The sequence below is a fragment of the Panthera pardus genome, unplaced genomic scaffold (assembly GCF_024362965.1).
Source record: "Panthera pardus isolate Hobbes unplaced genomic scaffold, ASM2436296v1 HiC_scaffold_13, whole genome shotgun sequence".
NCBI lineage: Eukaryota > Metazoa > Chordata > Mammalia > Carnivora > Felidae > Panthera > Panthera pardus.
The window spans coordinates 164,205,109-164,227,188 of record NW_026526688.1 but is presented as its reverse complement, the minus strand read 5'-3'; the positions used below and the strand labels follow the sequence as shown (position 1 = coordinate 164,227,188).

At 35.5% G+C, this 22,080-nt stretch overlaps 1 protein-coding gene across 2 annotated transcripts in view; it reads left to right on the top strand.

Annotated features, from left to right (window-relative positions):
• The window catches only part of SLAIN2 (SLAIN motif family member 2), a 72,547-nt gene extending 50,823 nt beyond the window's left edge, over positions 1-21,724 (top strand). The window contains exons 7-9 of one of the 2 annotated variants that reach the window (XM_019412578.2): positions 3,543-3,620; positions 17,267-17,585; positions 18,692-21,724. In XM_019412578.2, the coding sequence (XP_019268123.1) occupies positions 3,543-3,620; positions 17,267-17,585; positions 18,692-18,758 (464 nt within the window). In that variant the 3' untranslated portion in view covers positions 18,759-21,724. The remainder of the gene's footprint in view (positions 1-3,542; positions 3,621-17,266; positions 17,586-18,691) is intronic. The other variant, XM_019412586.2, reaches the window with a different exon arrangement.
• The last annotated feature ends 356 nt before the right edge of the window (positions 21,725-22,080 follow it).

Here is a 22,080-nt window from a genome sequence, read left to right as displayed (position 1 = left end):
CAGTTGAAATATCTTAAATAATACCCAGTCACATACAATGACAATATTGAAGTAACTCATATTCTGTTTCACTGACTTTATAATCACTGTACCATCATTGTTTATTTCTAATCTGTCTAAATATAGGAATGTATTATTGTACCACAGGGAGTTGAAGGCACATTCTGTGCTAAGTGAACTTGATTTCAAATCTCTATGAACTTTTTGAAAGAAACATGTAGTTGAATCCACCTGTTTTAAAGAAGACTATATAATTGGGAGTTCTAATTATTTTTCATGTGAAATGCAATATATATTAAAACATAAGTATTAAAATATGTTCATTTAAATCTTACATATATGCTATTAAAAGGCAACAGTAACTGCAGCAAGTGTTTATAACTTAGGCCAACAAACTGTTTTCTTCAGGGAGGAGCATTTTATTACTGACATTGATTATTAATCCTGGGACATGATGATAATAAAAAAAACAGATCAAGCTGGGATATTTTTGTTGTTGTTGTTCTGAATTCCTCACAGACCATTCACTCACTCACTGCCTACACTGGAGTGGGGGGTGGGACAGCACTTTCACTGTCCTTCCCTCGATGCACATGCACAAAGTGGAGACCCAAAAAGCCACTGTTCTCTTTCAAAAATAGGGTGATGAAGGTCTGAATTAAATGTGTAGGAGACAGTAGAGATGTAAAGGAAGAGATCTACAGAACTGCATGGATGACTAAATGGAAATAAAGTAAGAAAACTTGGAGCTAGAATGACTCGGAAAATGGTGGTGTATGTTTAACACAAATACAGAGGTTTTTGGAACTGGTCAGTGGAGGAAGACTTTAACCTAAATAATGGTAGCATGAGAGAATGATATTTTTACTGTAGCATCTTTACTTTTCGCAATGGAGTCTTGCTGATTGGAATTATATAAATATTAAGAGAGAAACCAAGGAAACCGTAAGAATTTTTAAACAGCTAACACACTGAATTCTATTATTTTAGAAGGATTTGGAGACTTTCAATTTAACTACTACACTTTGTCATTTAAAAATAATTTTGTCTTTAGAAGACTGATCAAGTTAAGATTGATAATTCAGATAAAAATTTGGTTTTCTTATTTAAGGGTAATACAAGGCTATGTAGTTCTTAGGAAAATCACTCATTTCCTTCTGTCAGATTTGTATCAGACAAATTGAGAGTACACTGCCTGATTCCATTTGCAATCTTATTCTTCAAATTCCCGTTGGATAGTTTTCATGTTGTGACCCATGAAACTTGAGGGATAAATAAAGTTCATTGGAGTTATCATAGCTATTAATTTAAGTATGACCTTTCCAAAACAAATTATAGATTCTATTTGATGTTAAGCCCTCATTTAAAAAATTTCAGTTGTTGATAGGTATTGTGGATTGCCAGCGTAAATACAGTCGGTGACCTTTTGCCCTTATTTACTCTATTCCAATCCTAGTGGCCTACTTCCTGTTCCTGGGCACACTCTTACCTCAGGTACTCTACCATTGCTTTTCCTTCTATCTGCAATGCTTCCCCCAGATATCTATATGGCTTGCTTCCTGCCTTCCTTCAGATCTTTGAGCAAATGTCATCTCAGGGAACTCTTTCCTGATCACCCTATTTATGATCACGACTTATATCTCCCATTTCCTCTCTGCCTTCCCTACTTAGTTTTCTCCTTAGCAGCTATCACTATATGACTGTTTGACTCTTTATTTATTATTTATTTCTCCTTTCCTTTCAGAATGTTCCATGAAAGTAGGAATTTTGTCTTTCTAGTTGGCTATTAAATGAATCTATTGTACCTAAAACAGTACCAGAAATAAACTAGATAATTAAATATTTGAAGGAATGAAAAACAGCAGTGAATGAATGAGTAAATGAATGACCCTATGAATGATTGAAAGGATATATGAATAAATATGTAAGAATATTCAATGATGATGGCATCCTGTATTTCTGTGGGGTAGATATGAGATAATTATAAAACTGACTTTTTTTAAGGTTTGAAGAAATTTTTACTAGTCTTCCTGGGAATATTTAAGCTAAATTGGTGTATTATTTAACTACAGTAACATGTGGAGTGCTGTAAATTTGAAATCACATACATTTTTTACTCTTTAAAAATATTTATTCTCAGACAGTAGGGAAACAATAGCTTTTCAGCACTGATAGGGTTAAGCAATAGAGCAAAAGAGAAATTCTCCTTAATTCTCTTTGATGGTATTATCAAGTATTCCCTTATCAACCCAGTGATTTTTAAATGCTGGCCAGATTTATGGTTGTGGGATCTCTCTCTCTCTCTCTCTCTCTCTCTCTCTCTCTCTCTCTCTCTCTCTGGCATATAAATCCCAGAGGTATATGAAGTCCAACTTTCAAATCAGTAGTGACATTTTAGAACCACTTAAATAGGCGACTATACTGGTAGGTTTGGGACTTTTCAGTTCAGTGAAGCTGTAGTGAGCTTTAACTCTGGATGGCTCTGAGCTGCTACTTTTTTTTTTTTTTTTTTTTTTTTTTTTTTTTTATTTATTTATTTTTGGGACAGAGAGAGACACAGCATGAGCGGGGGAGGGGCAGAGAGAGAGGGAGACACAGAATCGGAAACAGGCTCCAGGCTCCGAGCCATCAGCCCAGAGCCTGACGCGGGGCTCGAACTCACGGACTCACGGACCGCAAGATCGTGACCTGGCTGAAGTCGGACGCTTAACCGACTGCGCCACCCAGGCGCCCCATCTGAGCTGCTACTTTTGAGAGTTTCATTACAGTTAATAGATTAGGAGTTTTGAAGAAAGCTTAGAACTTCTCATTGATCACTTTAAGAAGGAGATGCTTTGACTCTTCCAAACCCATCAATCCCACCAACACACACTGTGCAGCCCCCCTCATATGCCCCTCCCCACCCCACATACATATGTGCACAGACCAGATATGTTGCTACCCAAAGTCTAAAGTATAAATTAGTTTTATTCTACAGCAAGATGATGTTAAATGTGTTAAAGCCACTGGATTTTGACTCCCTTGAGTACCTGCCTGGTTCTGAGTTTTCTTCTCCTTTTTGAGTATGGAGATTACTGTTTTATGTTAGGGCAATTCATCTAACAATAACTGCTTCGCCAAAGTCTGCTTTTTTTGCATTGAACAAGTACTACTTTTATTTTATTCTATACTGTGTGCTTGTGTTCATCACTTTTACTTAATTAGCTTTATATTCTTTGCATCCTGTAGCATGTTTGCCGGTGGTTTGTTTTCTCTTTAATATTTTGATTGGCTTACAGTATTGTAGATTTTCTCATCTATAGGAAACTGTTTCTGAAAGTATGCACTTTGCACTAAGATTTCCATCCCTATTTCTTTCCAACTTAATGCACTAAGCATCACTTTCAGATTCCTCTGCTTCTAGGAGTCTAACATATTTTCACCTTACGGTTTCTGTTCCTTGATAAATTTTCAAGTATGTATTAAAATATTCACGTTTACAGAAGCTATAGCCTTTATCTTGTCCTTTCAGGCAAATATTACAGTTCCTTATTTTTCAACAGCTTCGCAAAGGCTGAAAAATTTGCCTCGTACTTCCCTCAAAGCCAAACAGTTGCTTCAAACTTCATCTACAAAAAGAGGTAACTACGGCCTCTTACTGAGTTTTACATTTCAGCAAATGGTCTAACAGTTAGTTAAATCTCATATCTTTTGGCATACTGAGTCAGTGATGTTTATAGGGCACGTTTTAGTCTTTTTTTTTTTTTTTTAAATAAACTAATGTGGATTTATTCTCTGTTACTTGGATAAATCCAGAAGAAACTGATTTTCTCCAGAGGTATGTATTGGGTTGCTCTACTGAAAGGAATAAATGATATGTAATATTTTCTATTAGAGAATTTATCATGTTTCTTACCAATCTAAAACTGAAGGTCATTGTTTAACTTAATATAGATGAACTAATATATGCTTAAAATGAACCAAATGCCAGACATTTTGTGTGTAAATTTCTTTCTTCTGACTTTTGGATATACGTATCTGTAGGGTGAAATGGGAATGCTTTCACATTAGAAGTTGGTAAATGTTAAATCACAAGTTGTTGCAGTGAACTGATAATGTTTGAACTGCTTATGGGAGTAGTAGCTTTTTCCGAACTGAGAGTTAAAGGTTGGACACCAAAGCTATCATATTGGTTTGAAGAGATTATTAGATCTATGGGCAGCTAGAAAGAAGTAGAATTGGAGAAATACCGTGGAATTGCATAGACCAGCAGTAATAAAAATGAACAGAAGCCTCGGAGGAAATGGGTCATAACAGATACAAGCAGTGGGGATAGTATTTCCCCTGTCCAGAACATGTAGATTTCCTGACCGCTTCAAAACTCAATAGATAACAAAGATAGATATATGAGGAGGATAAAGTATTAAAGGACATTATGTGGAAAGAGGAGGTTTGAGATTTGATTTGTTAAAGAAAAAGATTTGGTTAATATGGGTATTGAAGTACTGAAATAGATATTTTAGCAAGTTCATTAGTGTGTAAGTGGTAATCATTTGGATTAAATATGACTTAAGGAAATCATTTTAGATAATAGAATCTGAAGGAAAGAGAATGGTCAAGTGGAAATGTTGGATATAGGAATATTTGTGTTTTGAATACCAGAAGTTGATCAGAGCCCTCCAATATAGATGTCTTTTGGTACTGTCAGATATAACCGACTGGATATTATATGTTCTTTTGATAGAAAAGGTGACTTACTAGGAATCATTATAGAAAAGGGTCTTTATAGAAATTATTTGAGGACCTTATGCTTCTTTGTTTTTGAGACTTCTAGATATTTTTGAGTACTTCTGGGGCGTGAGAAATAGGTGAAAACAGGAGCATGAAAGGATTGTGGTATCTAAAACAGCACAAATCATTACTATACCATAATAAAACAGAGGATTTTAATTTTGTATAAATTTTGTTTTATGTCTCTCTAAGCTGCTTTATAATTTTGAGGGGCATCAGGTAGATTTAAATAATTTTCGGTTTTTACTTAAGGAGTTTTTGCTATTTATTAGGTTAATAAGATCAAAACTTCTGGCCAATTTTGTTTCTTTTTTGCTTTTGCTCGTAGAGGTTATGTATTTTTGTGACTCTAAGCCACCAAACTCTCACCCTCTATGATAAGATGGACAGGAAAACCCAATCTCATAATTCCTGGTGCCTTTACCTACCTAGTTGACTTAGTAAAGGGAAAGTTTGTATGTGTGTGTGTTGGGTTTTGTTGTTTTGTTTCATTTTTTTAAATCTCTTATTTAACTTAATCCAGACTCATATTTTTTGGTTGGTATTATGGCTTTGGGATGATCATTTTATACTACTAGAAATTCTGAATCAATTGAAAAACAGACACAGATATACAATAGGATTTGAAACATTAGGTTAATAGTGCCTACCTGGCTCAGTTGGTAGAGCATGCGACTCTTGAGTCTTGAGTACAAGCCCCATGAAAAAGAAAACATTAGGTTAATTACTGGAAAAGTTGAATCGGAGAATACCTCCTAGATCCAAGGCCAAGTGGATTTTCTAATTTTTCCTCATACCTAGATTTTGAAAAAGAGGAGTCTGCATTGGACTGTGTGGTATTCTCTATAAGAATAGGGATGTGAGGCAGACGAGATTCAGATACCATATGTTCATAGGTACCTTTGGTACATTAAACCTGGACTAAAGACACATGGACTAGATAGTAAATTGTCACATAAATCAATTGTTCCATCATGGTGATGAGCCTATAACATCTTCTAGAAAGTTGGTGTACTTATTTTAAGGACTCACAGGATCATGGGAAGAGGGAGAAGGTGGTTCCCTTAACAATTGGAAATATGATCACTTTGATTTTAATTGCATTTAGTAGTAGCTGGAGTTTGAATATGGGAAGGGAAGTAAAAGTGTATTGCTTGGCACAAGGAGACACGTCATAAACATTTGTTGAATGAACACAGTCATGCCACTAACTCAAGGAAGCCTGGACACATTCCTCCGCATTTTCTTCTTGCAAGGTTTTTTTGTTTGTTTCTTCAGCCTATTTCTCTCTTTGAAGAAAAGAAAAAATCCATTGTGTATTGTTAAGTCTTCATAGGCATGACTGCTTAAACTGCTTTGACAAAGAGATATTATTCATTCCTCCTTGTTGGGAACACAGCGAAGAGGAAATAAACAAAGTAGAGACTTCACCAAGTCAGAAGGAAAAAGTGAAGACTAGTTAGAAAAAGTGAATGTATAGATCAGGACAAATTCATATGTAGAAACGTACTTTAGAAGGAGAGAGGCAACTAAGGACGGAATGTTGGTTGTCCAGCACGGCTTTAATTCACTATATTTTGAATATTTAAGGTGAAATAAACAGTGTTTATAAGAGGCCATATTGATAGGCGTTTAAAATGCTGTTATCAGACTATCTGAAAATGGAGAACCTAGGAATTTTGCCATTAACTTGGATCCAAAATCTAAAATTTCTTATTCCCTTTTCATCAACTCACAAGTATTTATTGAATCTGTATCATAAACAAGATGTACTCATTATATGCTTTTCTTCCCCCCGTCTTTCTCATCCTTCTTTACTTTTTTGTCTATTACAGTTGTAGTCAAAGCCAGCCTCTGCTGTACAGAGTTTTTAGATACAGTTAAAATGATAGGAGTAGCTCCCCTTCCCATGATTTTGCTACATAAAATTGAGAGAATGGGAAGAGAGAGGGTGCAGGGCTCCCTCCAAACATACAAATTCCTATTAGTCATTTCATGCTATTTTTGGAATGATAATTGAATAGATTTTACTTATATTTAGAGTTGATAAGTTTTTCTGTGATTTTCCAAGATTATATTTTCTTCTTTAATTATGTCTTGACTACATGTTTCTTTTGCTGAGAAAACCTAGGTCAGAATTTTCTTTTCTCTGAAATTTGTGCCTTTATTTTTCTCATTAAATATTGACTGCATTTTAGAATATTTAAGTTACAGTCTGATTAACCTCATTATATTTTGATTTCTCCTAGCCCCCAAGTTTATAGGTAAGGCAAAAATGCTGCTACCATGAGAGGAAACACTTTTTATAATAGTAAAACTATAACTTATTGCACTTCTTTACTTTCTAGTTTTTCCTCAGGTTATACATTAACCCTTTTAAAATATTTCTCTCCATATTCTGAGATTATAGAACTTTTTGACTTGTCCTTTCATATACTCTAGTACATTTTTCTAAGAACTTAAGATTAATAAATTTAAAAGGATTTCTAATTTACAAATCTGTTTATTTAAATTTGTGCTATTTTAAAGTATAACTCAAATTCAGAAAACCACATAATATATACAGAGTTTAATGAAGTATTATAAGGCAACCCCCTTGTGACCACCATTCATACCAGGAGACTCTAACTTGCTGCTTCAGAAACTGCTTCCAAACACAGTCCTCTCTTGACCCACTCCCCCAGAGTAGCCTTTCTTCTGAATTTTTATAGCAATCACTTCCTTACTTCTCTGTATGATTTTTATCATCCAGTAATGAAACTGTAGTTTTGCATCTTTAATATATGTCTTTTTAAGTTTCTCTTAATTTATAGTTTTCCTCCAACTCTTTACTCCCCCTTGTTAAGTTCATTTGAAGAAGCAGCTAGATCATTTGTCCTAGAGATGTGGATGTAGATACACAGGCTAGATTTTGCTGATATCTTTCCATGTCATTTAGCAGATTTTTCTGTATTTCCTATAAATTGGTAATTGGATTTAGATGCTTAACTGGATTCAGTTTTGCTATTTTAGGGCAAGAGGTGTTGCCCTAAGGTGTTGGTGCTGCTTTAGCCACAGGTGCATAAAGCAAGATAACCTCCTTTTTGTGATATTAGCAGTCATTGATACTTAATGCCAATATCCTTACTTTATTAGGTATTGCAGAATTGGTTTATTTCAATTCTAACATTCCTTTTGTTTTTTTTAATGTATATATAAAGAGAAATTTTTTCTTTGGGCAGTAAGAGAGAATCCTAAGCAGGCCCTGCCCTTAGCACAGCAGTATACTTTCATTAGAAAATTCTGAATAAATGCATATTCTTTCTCACTGTTTTACCAGTTACAAAATAAATTGGCAATTTACCATCTTCCAAAGGTAACCAATATTTTTCTTAAATATTTATCATTATGAACTTACAGATTTAAATATTTTTTATGTGTTTTGATTCATTCTGGATATTTTCCCAACTTTGGTTCTTCAAATTGGCTCTCAAGTCTTTTTTGACACAGCCCTAGTAGTCTTTGATAAATTCTTGCCAACTGGTATGGCACATTTGTAGATGTCCTGCCATAGACCTGTATTTAGTTGTTTTTCTAAAAACTCCTGATTTCCTTTGGTAGGAAATGGTATTTCAAAACCAAAATTTGAGGGGATATATATTTTTTTTGTTTGTTTGTTTTTGTTTTTTTAATGTTTATTTTTGAGAGAGAGAGTGCGAGCAGGGGAGGGCCAGAGAAAGAGGGAGACACAATTCAAAGCAGGCTCCAGGCTCTGAGCTGTCTGCACAGAGCCCAGTGAGGGGCTCGAGCTCACAAACCCGTGAAATCATGACCTGAGCTGAAGTCAGACGCTTAACTGACTGAGCCACCCAGGCACCCCCAAAATTTGAGTTTTTAGCTGTACTAATTGCTACTAGCTTGATCATTGTTTCTAGATCTTTTTAGTTACTAGAGCTAATAAATGTATGTGTTTACCTGTGTTTGCATAGTTTTTAAGATTGAATACCTTCATGAGTCCATGCTAATACTTCATATTCAAATTCAGGGCTTAAGGGTAATTACTTAATCTCTTAATTTACATCTGTATCTTTGTCTTGCCCTGAGAATCCTGTCTCTCATCAACACGTAGAATATCATTTATTCATTCATTCATTCATTTTAGAGAGAGAGCCCACAAGCTGGGGAAAAGGGCAGTAAGAGAGAGAGAATCCTAAGCAGGCTCTGCCCTTAGCACAGAGTCCCACACGGGGCTCAGTGCCACTACCCTGGGATCATGAGCTGAGTCAAAGTCAAGAGTTGGATATTCAACCAACTGAGCCACCCAGGTGCCCCTAGAATATCTTTTACCAATTTGTTTTATCCTACATTATACACAAAATCTGGGGAAAATAGTAGCATAGTACCATACAATATGATTACTGAAAATAGTCTATAAAGCCTTTTGCATATGCTCACTCCTTTTTTTTAAATGGCTACACTGTATAACATTATCAAGTTAGTTACTTGTACTCTTTTATGTATCTCATTTAGTCTTAGCTCTACATTTAAATATATATTTGATGCTTACTGCTAGTCTGTACATTATTGTGCCACCAATCATTTTTCTTGTTTGAAACTCATTCTCTAGTAGATTCCTTAAAAAATTATAGGAACAGTATCCACTCCCTCAGTTTTTGTCGATGAAAGTTTGTCTGCCCTTTTTATATTTGAAATTAATGAGCTAGATATGAAATCTTTGGCTCATAATTTCTTTCCTTGAATGTCTTAAATATATTACCCCATTTTTGTCAGGAATAAAAAGTTGTTTCTGTTACATCTATTTGTTTTTGTTTTTTTTTTTTTCTGGATATCCAAAGGATGTTTTCTTCTCCTTTAAAGTTCAATCATTTATGAGAATAATTCTTAATGTTGGCCATTCTGGTCATTTCCCCAGATATGTGGTATATTCTTTCACTATGGAGTTGCACATATATTTAAATTTCAGACATGGTCTTTGAATTATAGTTTTTAATACTCTTTTCTCTTGCATTGGCTTTCTTTTTTGTGGGCACTCTTGTGGACATATGTCGGATGTTCTTTGCCTGTCCTCTGTATCTGTTGCCTTCTCTTGAATCCTTTTCCATCTTTCTTATTTCTCTTGTTCTATAAAAGTTGCTTTTCATTGTCTATTTCTCTTAAAGTATAACCTATCACATATGGTGACTCTTGTGTTCTTACTGTCTTAGACTTCATTTTGGAATGATTTATGTCCAATTCTTTTCTGAGCTGAAGTCAGACACTCAACCCGCTGAGCCACTCAGGCACCCCGAGATATATTATTTATAAAAAATTCTCTGAATATTTATCAAGAAGCTAAAAACAGTACATAGTTTACTCAGTTACTCCCATTCTAAAGTGCCTGTTGTAGTTTTTAAACCTCAGAAGACTTAACATTTTCATTAAATGCTTATTAAAAGACAAAAATGAATGTTTTAAAAATATGAATCCTCACATCACCCACCATTTCATTTTAGAGGTGACTTAAATACCGAGGTTAGCATTCTCAGTCATATGTCAGTTTTATAAATAGAGTTCTAATTCTTGCTCTGAGTAGATAACATGCCTTCTTCATCTGATGCTTTGATTTAAGTATCCAGAATTAGTAAAGAGAAATTATAACCTATTGTCATAATTTGGGCAATAGAGCCTAACTTGACCCCTGTGTTTTAGTTAATTTATAAGGATGGCCTAGGAAACTGTCTTGAGTGGCATTGTTGAGTATCTTTCCAGAGAACTCAGTTACAACAGGTTGAAAGGCACTAATATTCCTTAGATAAGGAAGGCACAGACATAGTATGCCTTACAGTTTGTGTAATATTTTACATTTTACCAACTATTTATATACCTATTGCTCATTTGATTTTCACAGCTAACCTGTGATATTTGCTGAGATTTCTTTGCTGAGCTTTTTTTAATTATTATTATTTTTATTAGATTTACTCGATAAGTATTTCTTTTTGGGGGGAGCAATGCAAGTGTTACTGCATTTTTAATTTTGATTTCTGTAATTCATTACTGTTACTACATACAGTCAATTATTATATGTTAATCTTCTATTCTGTGACTTTACTGAATTCAGTATTTCTAGAAATTGCGGGTTTTTTTTGTATATTCCTTGGGATTTTTGATGTAACAGTCATAAAGAATGTTTCTTTCAAACCTATATGCCTTTTATTTTCTTTCCTTGCTTATTGCACTGGCTAGAACTTGCAGCACTATGAATAAGAGTGGTAAGAGCATATATTTTTGCTTTGTTCCTGATCTTAGAAGGGAAGCAGTCTTTCACCATTAAGTACAGTGGTATTTGTAGATTTTTTGTAAATGCTCTTTATCAAGTTCAAGTTCCCCCATTCCTGTTTTTGTCAGAATTTTTATCATGAATATATATGTGTTGAATTTTGTCAGATGCTTTTTTGCATCAATAGACAGGATCATGTGACTTTCCTTTAGCCTGTTAGTGTGGTGGATTATATTATTGATTAAACCCCATTTGATCATGGGGTTTGATATATATATATATATATATATATATATATATATATATATATATACACAATTTGATATATATATATATATATATCTCACTGAGTATCACTGATACTATATTTCTAGTTTTGTTTTTTCTGGTTTTACGTCTCTTTCTCTGACACCACTCATGCATTGGTGGATGAGGCTTGGGGGCATTTCATTACAGGTAGGTGGGAATAGAAGCCCAGGTTTTCTACTCAGTGTTTGTTGGCATCCAAGAGGGAGAAGCCAGGTGGGTGGAGGTCGGAGTTCTGGCTCCCCACTCAGTCTCCACTCACACTGTGATGGAGGTAGTCTTGTTACCACTGACCAATCATCAGAGTCCTGACTCTCCACTGGACCTCCTCTGACTCCTACCCATGAGGAGAGGAGAGAATATCTGGTTACTATCTTGTCTGACACCTTCCTGGAAAGGGTGTTGTGGCACCTTGTTAAACCTCACAAGAAGGTGGAACCTCACAAGAAGATAGAAGTCGAGATACCTCACCAGCCTTTGCTGATGGGGATGAGAGTAGGCTACAGTTTGTGGTGTTTGGCTGCAGTAGAACAGTTACCATCTAAAAGTTTTCTTTCCCAGTTCTTTGGCTAGAGAGAGTAGGCTTTTATTTTGTCTGTCACATCTGATGGCTTTTCCAGGTTGCCAGCTTTTTCAGCTCCAATCTGGGATATATGAAGCAAAAAGAAAACCCTAGCAACTCATTACCATATCATTCGTCTCATCCCAAAGTCCCAAGGCAATCTTCCTTTTTCCTCTCCACATCACAGTTTTCTTATGGCTGTTCTGTAATATCATGCCCAGGGTTTTAAATTATACTTAAGTGGGAGAAATAGGGAAACATACATCTATCCCATTTTTCCCAAGTGGAAGTCTGAGATTCACATTTTTAAAAAATTTCAGGAAATAATCATTTCCCTGGTATAACTATTAACAGAAGTTTTGCCAGAGGAAAAGATGCTTTTCACATAGCCTATTTTCAATATAAGGTTTGGGTAAGACATTCAAAGCATTATAGATGTATTCCAGTGCATACAAGGCTGTCCTGTAGAAATGAAACACTCTTAACTTCATTGTAGCAGTTGCCATTAAGAAGGAAGCCCAGGGGCCCCTGGGTGGCTTGGTTGGTTGGGCATCCGACTTCAGCTCGGGTCATGATCTCACGGTCCGTGAGTTCGAGCCCCGCGTTGGGCTCTGTGCTGACAGCTCAGAGCCTGGAGCCTGTTTCGGATTCTGTGTCTCCCTCTCTCTCTTCTCCTTCCGTGTTCATGCTCTGTCTCTCTCTGTCTCAAAAAAATAAATAAACGTTAAAAAAAAATTAAAAAAAAAAAAAAGAAGGAAGCCTAGAACTCTTCAGTCAGCCCTCATTTAACAGATTGTCATTCACAGTGTTTTAGTGCATTTTTTTATCTGACCTCCTTGCCATCCTTCCCCAACTGCTCAGACTTTTCCAGAATGCTCTTTGAAACTTATGATCCTCTGAACTTTATTCTTGCTCCTATCTGAAACCTGCATCCCCACCAAAACAAAACCCTGGTTGAAAGACTCCCAACTATGGGAAAAGCTAGGACTAAAGATGGCTTTTATGGAGTTGGTACTAGGGAGCAGGTCTAGGCCCCATCCTTAGGTAGTGACTAGATGAATTAGATCCTTGGTTACTCAGTAATCCTCCAGGAAGGCACTGAAACAACATGGGTAGAGACTAGTCTGGCAAGGGAGACAAAGGTGGGATTGAAGAGAATGGAACTGAGAAAATGTTTTTATAGTCACTATATATAGAAAGGGGAATATGGATTATGTAAAGTAAAAAAAAAAAAAATCTTCTATGAAGATCATGAAATTTGCTGTTCAGGGGTACTCAAGGCCCTGTGGTCATCTTCGGTTTTCTGCCAAAGGAGACTGTAACAGTTGTTGGGGGACCAGGACATGATTGATTCGAGAGACATTCTTCTCAGCTATACTGTACTATGGAGTCCCTTTTGGAGTTTTTTTAAAGTCAGCTGTATTCAGATGGAATTTTAAACACAAAATTTGAATTTCAGCAAAAATACACATTCATGTAACCATCAGTATTGTAAAGTTCTAGAACATTTCCATCATCCCCAAAAGTTTCCTTGTACTCCTTCCCAGTCACTCCTCCCAACCTCAAGCAAATATCTGATCTGCTGTTACCATAAACTATATTTGCCTTTTCTAGAATTTTATATGAATGGAGTCCTTCAGTGTGTACTGTTTTGTGTCTGGCACTTAATTCACTCAGCATAATTTTTAGAGTCATCCTTTGTATCAGCGGTCTACTCCTTTTCATTGCTGGGTAGTATTTTAATGTGTGGATATACCACAATTTGTTTACTCATTCACCTGCTGATGAATATTTGAACTGTGATCAGTTGAGTAGAGTGTTCTGTAGATGTCAAGCCAGTTCATCTTCTGTGTCCTTTCTGATTTTCTATTTGTTTTATCAGTTACCAAGAGAGTTGTGGTGTTGAAATATCTAACCATAGACTTTTTCCCATCTTTCAGTTATATCTGTTTGTTTCATGTGTTTTGTGCATCTGGTTTTGGATATACACAGAATTTTTATGCTCTCATCTGAATCAACTTTAACGTATGAACTCTATCTCTGATAGTAATCTTTTTTTCTGATAGTATAGACATTGCAGCTTTTTCATGATCAATTTGATCTGTTGTTATCTTTGTCCTTTTTCTTATAACTTACATTTTTATGTCTAAAATGTGTTTCTTTTTAGAGAGCATGTTGCTCTTTTCTGTGCATACCAACAACAATCATTACTTTTTCATTGGAGTGATTACTATTCATATTTACTGCAGTTAATTATCAATATGGTTGGTGTAAAGTCTCCCGGGGCGCCTGGGTGGTTCAGTCAGTTAAGCATCTGACTTTGGCTCAGGTCATGATCTCACAGTTCGTGAGTTCAAACCCCACATCAGGCTCTGTGCTGACAGCTCAGAGCCTGGAGACTGCTTCAGATTTTGTGTCTCCCTCTCTCTTTGTCCCTCCCCTACACACACACACACACACACACACACACACACACACACTCTCTCTCTCTCTCTCTCTCTCTCTCAAAAACAACCAAACATTTAAAAAACAATAAAAATTTTAAAAAAATCTGTCTCACAATTTGTTTTATCTTTGTCCCTTCAGATCTTTGTTCCTTTATCCCTACTTTGTAATTTTTTTGGAATAGGTAAGTACCTTTTAACATTACACTTTGTGGGGCACTGGGTGGCTCAGTCAGTTAAGCATCCGACTTCGGCTCAGGTCATGATCTCATGGTCCGTGAGTTTGAGCCCTGCGTCGGGCTCTGTGCTGACAGCTCAGAGCCTGGAGCCTGCTTCAGATTCTGTGTCTCCCTCTCTCTGACCCTCCCCCGTTCACGCTCTGTCTCAAAAATAAATAAACATTAAAAAAAATTTAAACAAAACAAAAAAAAAAGCATTACACTTTATTTTTATTGTTGGCTTACTTCTCATACATCACTTTTTTGCATATTTAACTTATTACGGTTTATTTTCAGGCAGTATCCCACTTCCTTATAATGTAAGAGTCTTATTTTTTTTTTTTTTTTTTTGAAAGAGAGAAAGAGTATGGGGCAGACAGAGAGGGAGAGAAAAAGAATCCCAAGCAGACTCAGCACTGTCAGTGCAGAGCCTGACACAGGGCTCCAACTCACAAACTGTCATGACCTGATTCAGATGCTTAACCAACTGAGCCACCCAGGCTCCCCATAATGTACTCTTAAAACAGTATATTTTCATTCCTTCCCATTCCTTTTTGCCGCTTTTGTCATTTATTTTAATTCTATGTGTGTATTAAATCCCAGAGTATGTTTTTATTTTTATTTTAAATTGCTATCTTTTAGTGAAACTTAAATATGATTTTTTTAAAGACCTTTATATTTCCCAATGTATTTCCCATTCCTGGCACTATTGCTTTATACAGATCAGGGTTACCATTTGGTATCATTTTTCTTGTACTGAATGTTCCTTTAACATTTCTTTTAGTAAATGGTTGCTGGCAATAACTTTTCTCAACTTCTGTCTTTAAAAGTCTGTGGTTTGACTTTAATTTTGAAAAATAGTTTTGCATACATGCACCCCAATGTTTATAACAGCATTATCTACAGTAGCCAAATTATGGAAACAGCCCAAGTTGTCCATCAGCTGACGAATGAATAAAGAAGGTGTGGTATATGTATACAATGGAGTATTATATGGTCATAATAAAGGATGAAATCTTACCTTTTGCAATGACCTGGATGGAGCTAGAGAGTATTATGCTAAGCAAAATAAGCCAATCAGACAAAGACAAATACCATATGATTTCATTTATGGAATTAAAGAAACAAAACAAATGAGCAAAGGGGGGAAAAAGAGAAAGAGGCAAACCAAGAAATAGACTCTTAACTACAGAGAACAAACTGATGGTTACTGGAGGGGAGGTGGGTGGGGAACGGGTTAAATAGGAAATGGAGATTAAGGAGTGCACTTGTTTTGATGGCACTGGTGCTGTATGGAAGTGTTGAATTACTATATTGTACACCCAAAACTAATATTACATTGTATGTTAGCTAACTGGAATGTAAGTAAAAATTTTAAAAAGTAATTTTTCTGGATATAGAAGTCTAAATTGACAGGCTTTTAAGCACTTTAAACAATGTTTTTCTGTTGTCTTTTGGCTTACTTCATTTCTTTTGAGAAGTCTGTGTTATTTTATCTTGGTTCCTCTGTTTTTTTAAAAAAAGTATTCTAATATTTTTAAATTTATTATTCATCTTAGAAACTTGGCAACAATGTTCCTTGATGTGGTGTTCTCTGTTTGCTATGCTTGGAGTGTTTTTGAACATATTCAAATATATGATATTTTAGTTTCCATTAAATTTGAAAGATTTTCAGCCATTCTTCAACTATTTTCCATCCCTCTTATACCCCCCCTCCATTTGGAACCTCAGTTGCGTATGTTAGACTATATAATCTTGACCTGTTGTACACTGAAGGTTTATCATTGTATTTTTTGGAGTCTTTTTATTTTCTGTATGCTTATGTTTAGGTAATTCTTAATTGTATCTTCAGGCACCTCTTCTGTATGATCTAAAATGCTATTGATTCCCGTCTAATAAACTTAGCATTTTGGATGTAAGCTTTTCATCTTTAAAAGTTGTCTAATTCTTTTAAAAATCTTTTATTTCTCTTTATATTTCTCTTTATATCTTTAAAAATATATCTGTAATAGTTCTTTAAAATGTTTATGCTGAAAACTTATTTATTTATTTTAATATTCATTTATTTGGGGGGGGAGAGATATAAAGGTGTTTTAAATTATCACATAGTAGAATCGACATTCCAGAAGAATGTACTATTTTTATCCTCTGACTTCATACACATCTTGATATGCCCCTAGATTTAGAACTTCTCTACTTGGTGAAACACACCAATAGAGGCAGTTTTATTTTGCTTTTAATGTTTTATTTCCAAATCTTAAGTTACGCTGTAGGTGATACAGGACTCACTTAATACATGTTTACATGAATGTTTTTTTGAAGGGAGAGTATGTTTCAAATTCTAGCAACCATGTGGAGTCACCTTTTTTTTTTTTTTTTTTTTTTTTCATTTCCAGAATGTGGCCCAGGTTAGCTGCTACAGTGACCTCAAATCCTTCAGTGCCTTTTCTGTTTGGTATTGTGGATTCCTAGCTGGCGTAGTTAAAACACGGTTGTGAAGCACAGTTGCAGTCCTCTGAGAAAGGACTTGGTTGTTTAGGACTTACCAGTTGTTCTGTTAGCCCACAAATATTCTTTATTCCTTGCATTTGTGTCAAGTGAGTTGTTGTGAATACAGATGTACTGATGTTATCAAGTGTAACATAAAGCACTGATTTCACTTACATTTGGTTTCTACTAAAATCATTGATTTTTCTTTGCCATTTTGCAGTACCTTCTCCAGGCAAATTCCGCTCCCCTGCAGCACCGTCTCCTTTGGCTCTCCGGCAACCAGTAAAAGCATTTAGTAACCATGGCTCTGGTTCTCCTGGTAGCCAAGAAACAACACAGCTCACACAAAACACCTCTTCACCTGGGCCGCCCATGGTTCAGAACACAGTCCCAGCAAATCCTCCCCACAATATCAACAGCACTACTTTAACCAGACCTGCAGGGACAACAGCGATGAGAAGCGGCTTGCCCAGACCCAGTGCCCCTTCTGCTGGGGGTATACCAGTGCCTCGCAGCAAACTTGCACAGCCTGTGCGCAGGTAAGCAGCAAATGTTCTGTTCCAGCAGTCTTGAGCATAGGAAAGTGGGTAGACTGGAATCACTCCCCTCGCCGCTTGTGGTAGCAAACGTAGAGTCCTACTAGGTTCCCATTAGAGTCTTCGTAGAATTTGAATAAAACATTACTTTATTGTTTTAAAGAAATCATCACTTAAGACATTGGAGTATCATACCACTTTGGTTCAGATCAGATTTGCTCAGATACCTAACATGATTAGGCATCTCCAAAAACTCCTAGAAAAAAAAATGTTAGAACCACTCAATTTGGTTGTGATATTTGTTCATTTTGAATATAATGTTACTCAGTAAAGATAAAGAAGCATATTAGAGCCTAGAGCGAGATTTAAGACAAAACTTATAGCTACCAAATCTGAGTATAATCCAGGAGGGTGGTTTTCAAACTTTGAAAAGGCTTTCATCTCGTAAGCGTTTAAACTGAGTTACCCACATCTTTGTCACTGTCAGATAAATTACATTTCTGAATTCAGTAGTAGAGTGCAACAGCTACACTGCTAAATAACTTCTATGGACCTTATTGCACTTTTACAATAGCATAAACATTGAACTGTGGCTATCCTTATTTTTCAGAGGAGAATATAGAAATTTAATGAGGTGAAGTAATTTGCCTGAGACTACACAATAAAAAGGCTTTCAGTTCTAAGTATGTCTGACTGAAAAGTCCATTTAAGCACGGTGCCATTTTACCTCTCTAATTTTGGTGATGCTAAGTCTCTCCTATCACAGTCATCACTCTGCCCCCCACCCCTTTAATTAATTAATTAATTAATTAATTAAAAGTTGGTGATCCATGCTGTTGGAAGAAATGAGAGTCTTCCTTTCTTTTACTGTAGTGGCTGTGTTAACAAAAAGATGTTCGTGAAGTCACCTGACAGCCAGTAAAACTTGAAAGTTGTAGAAATGCCAAGGGTGGGACTTACGTGATGCGAATAAGCCGTTTAGACTTTTGACCTCAGTGATCCCCTGGAACAACCTTCGTGGATCAGGGTGCCTCCTGCAAAGTAATTAATATATATGGTAACATTTCATAAAGCCTTTTAAATCACTTAATGAAATTGCTTTATTTCAGATCCTTGCCAGCTCCTAAAACCTATGGTAGCATGAAAGATGACAGTTGGAAAGATGGCTGTTACTGACCAGCAGAGATGAGAATGCAGAGGTCCACAGCTTCATGGATACCCCTTCACCAGGCTAAAAGACAACTTTTATATGCAGACTGTTCAGATAAGACTCTGGGGATTGATAAATCCCAGCCCTCTCTGTCTTAATTAGCACAAACTGACAGAGATGATCAAGCAGCACTTTAATGACATTTAACATCAGATGTGTTTGGTAATCATGCAATCACTCTCCATGGAATCACATTTAGTTTTGTTTAATAGAAACTAAGTTGATTTTTTAATATTTGACAGAGGCCAATATCTGGGCAAAAAACTAACGGATGCCAAAGAGAAATGCCCATTTGTAAATGAGAGAATACCTTTGTGCACAAGAAAATGGTGAATTCAAGCTATCCAAAACTTCACGTTCAACCTAATTTACTGTATAAATAGTATCAATAAATATTTGTGTTAATGAGAACTAATATCCTGACTAATTATGTAAAATGTTTCACTAGTACTCCAAGAAACTAGATTGAGATAGAAGGGAGGGTGGGGGTAGGAAGAAGTCTAGGCTAGGGATTTCACACGTGATACCTAAATTTGTGAGAATTCTATAAATTATTTTTTGCAGATTCACTGGAAAAACTGTCATTTTGTTTAACCTTACGTTTTGGATGTAGCTCACGTATCACCACCGCGAGATAATGTCACACCGTGCGCCCACCACGTTGCATTGACACATCGGACTTGTGTGTGTTTGTTTTGATTGCCAAAAGGGCTTAATATCAGTTGTACAATCTTTCTAAACTTTATAGCTCCTGGCTCAGGAAAGATAGCCTTTGCTATTGAAGCCAACTTCTTCACATGCTATTATATCTGTTAGAGAACTAAGAGATCATGTTTTTATTAACAGGTTACCATGATAGGAAAGAGCAAGTAGTATGTGTCTTTATTCTTGATATAAACACCACCGCCTCAGTGCTTACAACCTGGAACAAAACCATACAATGAGAGAGAGGGGGAAAAAAATCTATGCACTTAACTTACAAAATCTCTGGTAATGACAGTTGTGTTGTTACTATTGACACAACGGTCTGTTATGTGGTAGGAAAGTTATAGTCCGCTGAATCCTACTTGAGCTGATCCACTTTAAACTAGGTAACTGTATAAAACATCCTTGAAAATACTGTCCCTTTTGACTTAGATTCTGCCTTACGTTAATTTTTACATTTTTGGTAACAAAGGAAACCCACTATATATGACTCTAACCTGTTAAATACTTGCTGTCTAGTGGCCCTTAGGTATATCCTGGAAATCACTTATTTTGGTTTTCCTAGACAATTACCAGACTAAAACTTTCTTCAGCAGGCATCTCCTTTTTCATGGTGAGGTCTGTTTTGAAATATTTAATTTAAATGGCTCTGAAATATTGGCAGTCAGGTCACCTAAAGGATTTGAGCGATTTGAACGAAAGTTCATTTCCTGTTAGTCAAAGACATTCTGTAAGTTGGCAAAAGATATTGAGAGAGAAATGAGAAACTTGATATTCAGGATAGCGTTGAGGTTGATAGGTTGAGAAATTGATAAAACTTTTAAAACCAAGACCCCCATTCTGCCATGACACCTTGGTATTTTTTATTAGCTTGACCAATAGGGAGTCATTCAGTTAGCCCAGCAGCTGGAGATTGAAACTGCCAGTGCTAATGTATTTTGGTGTACAATGCAAGGAAGAAATTTTATCCTTGACTATGAGGGTGATGGGTGTGGGTCAGGAAAGGATGGCACCAGAATTCCACATGATGATGTACTAAAAAAATGTTGCTTTTCAGAGGAAGATAAAGCATCTGCTTCAGGTGGGGGGTATCTCATGTAAAAAATCTTAAGTAAAACGACTAGCCACTGTCTCTTTTTAAAATCATATAGACACAAAACAAAATAGGTCTCAGTTTCAGTGCAACATTGCAAAAGAAAAATATGCTGCAATCTAATAATTACAAGGAATTTTAACTCTATTTGAAATACCCATTACATTAAGTTAGATATCTGTTTCAAAAGGAGTATTCAGGTTATTTAACTTTGTTTTTAAATGGCTGCATCAGAAAAAAAAGTCTATTTTTTTTTTATTAAAATATTTCATCACTTGTTAAAAACGTATTTGGATCTGAGTTGGGTAAAACATTATTTTACCTGCTGTTGTACTACCACAGACTATTGGCTTTTAGGTTCCTAAAGAGAAAAATTGCCTTTTTACTAGAAAGCCTTTGTGTATTGCCAATTTTTCTGTTTGGGAAAATCTAAGGATTCACTGTGGTTAGTCTTACAGAAGAAATGTGGATTTGATAAACTAGTGCCTATGATTTTAACTTATGTTTGATATATAGTAGTAAAGGTTTTATGAATGTTGATTATTTTTCTGTGCCAACAGCCCAGAATTGTCACTTATATGTAAGCAGAAGGCTATGAGCTCTGCTTCCAAAGTTATTTAATTTTCTCAGTGTTTGAATGTTATTTTTTTGTAAGTGTGTTAATAAAAGTGTAAAAAAATTGGAAAAAAATATAAATATTCTTAACTCGAGCATTTGCTGGATCATTTTTCTACAGAACTTGTTTGTATAATATAAAACACTCTCTGAAGAGTTGACTTTTTTCAGTTTTCATGCCCTGGAAATCACATTTTGTAAAACTGGGGACCATTCATAATTGTCAGATACTTTTTAAAACTATCTCAATACATCACTTTTATAAAAAAAAAAAAAAAAAAGTTTTTTTGAAAGGAAATTAGATACATATTTGTCCCCAGACATTTGTATAACTCTAGAATGATCTAGACTATGTATGTTTAAATTTTTATTGAATGTACAGACGTCCATTTTTGACATTACGCATGGTCCTTTTTAGATCACATGAAGTTTGATTTGCAAACATTTCTATAGCTGAACTTGTATGTGTGGTTGCCTCCTTAATAAACAGCCTGACCATAATGTTTATTATTAAATTTATACTTGTTTTTTCAAGTGTTTTATTAATTTCTGGATATGGTAAGATTCCCCACCCCCAGTTGCCTACAATTGGTTTTAATAAATTTCTCAGTTGATTTTTTTAAGCACACAGACCCAAGTCATATTTCCCTTTCAAACTTGATCTTCATGAGATGGAATATATCATGTTATAGTTTCCTTGTCCTATTTATTTCATATTTGGATTATTTGGAGTATATTTATAGTTTACTTGAAATTGGTAGCTTCTTAGAACTTTGTCACCTGCTATGAATTGACACCTACTTTCAAAAAGCTAGCATATATAAAATAAGCAAAAAGCTATTATATACGAGTTTCCAAAAGGAAAAAATTAATAC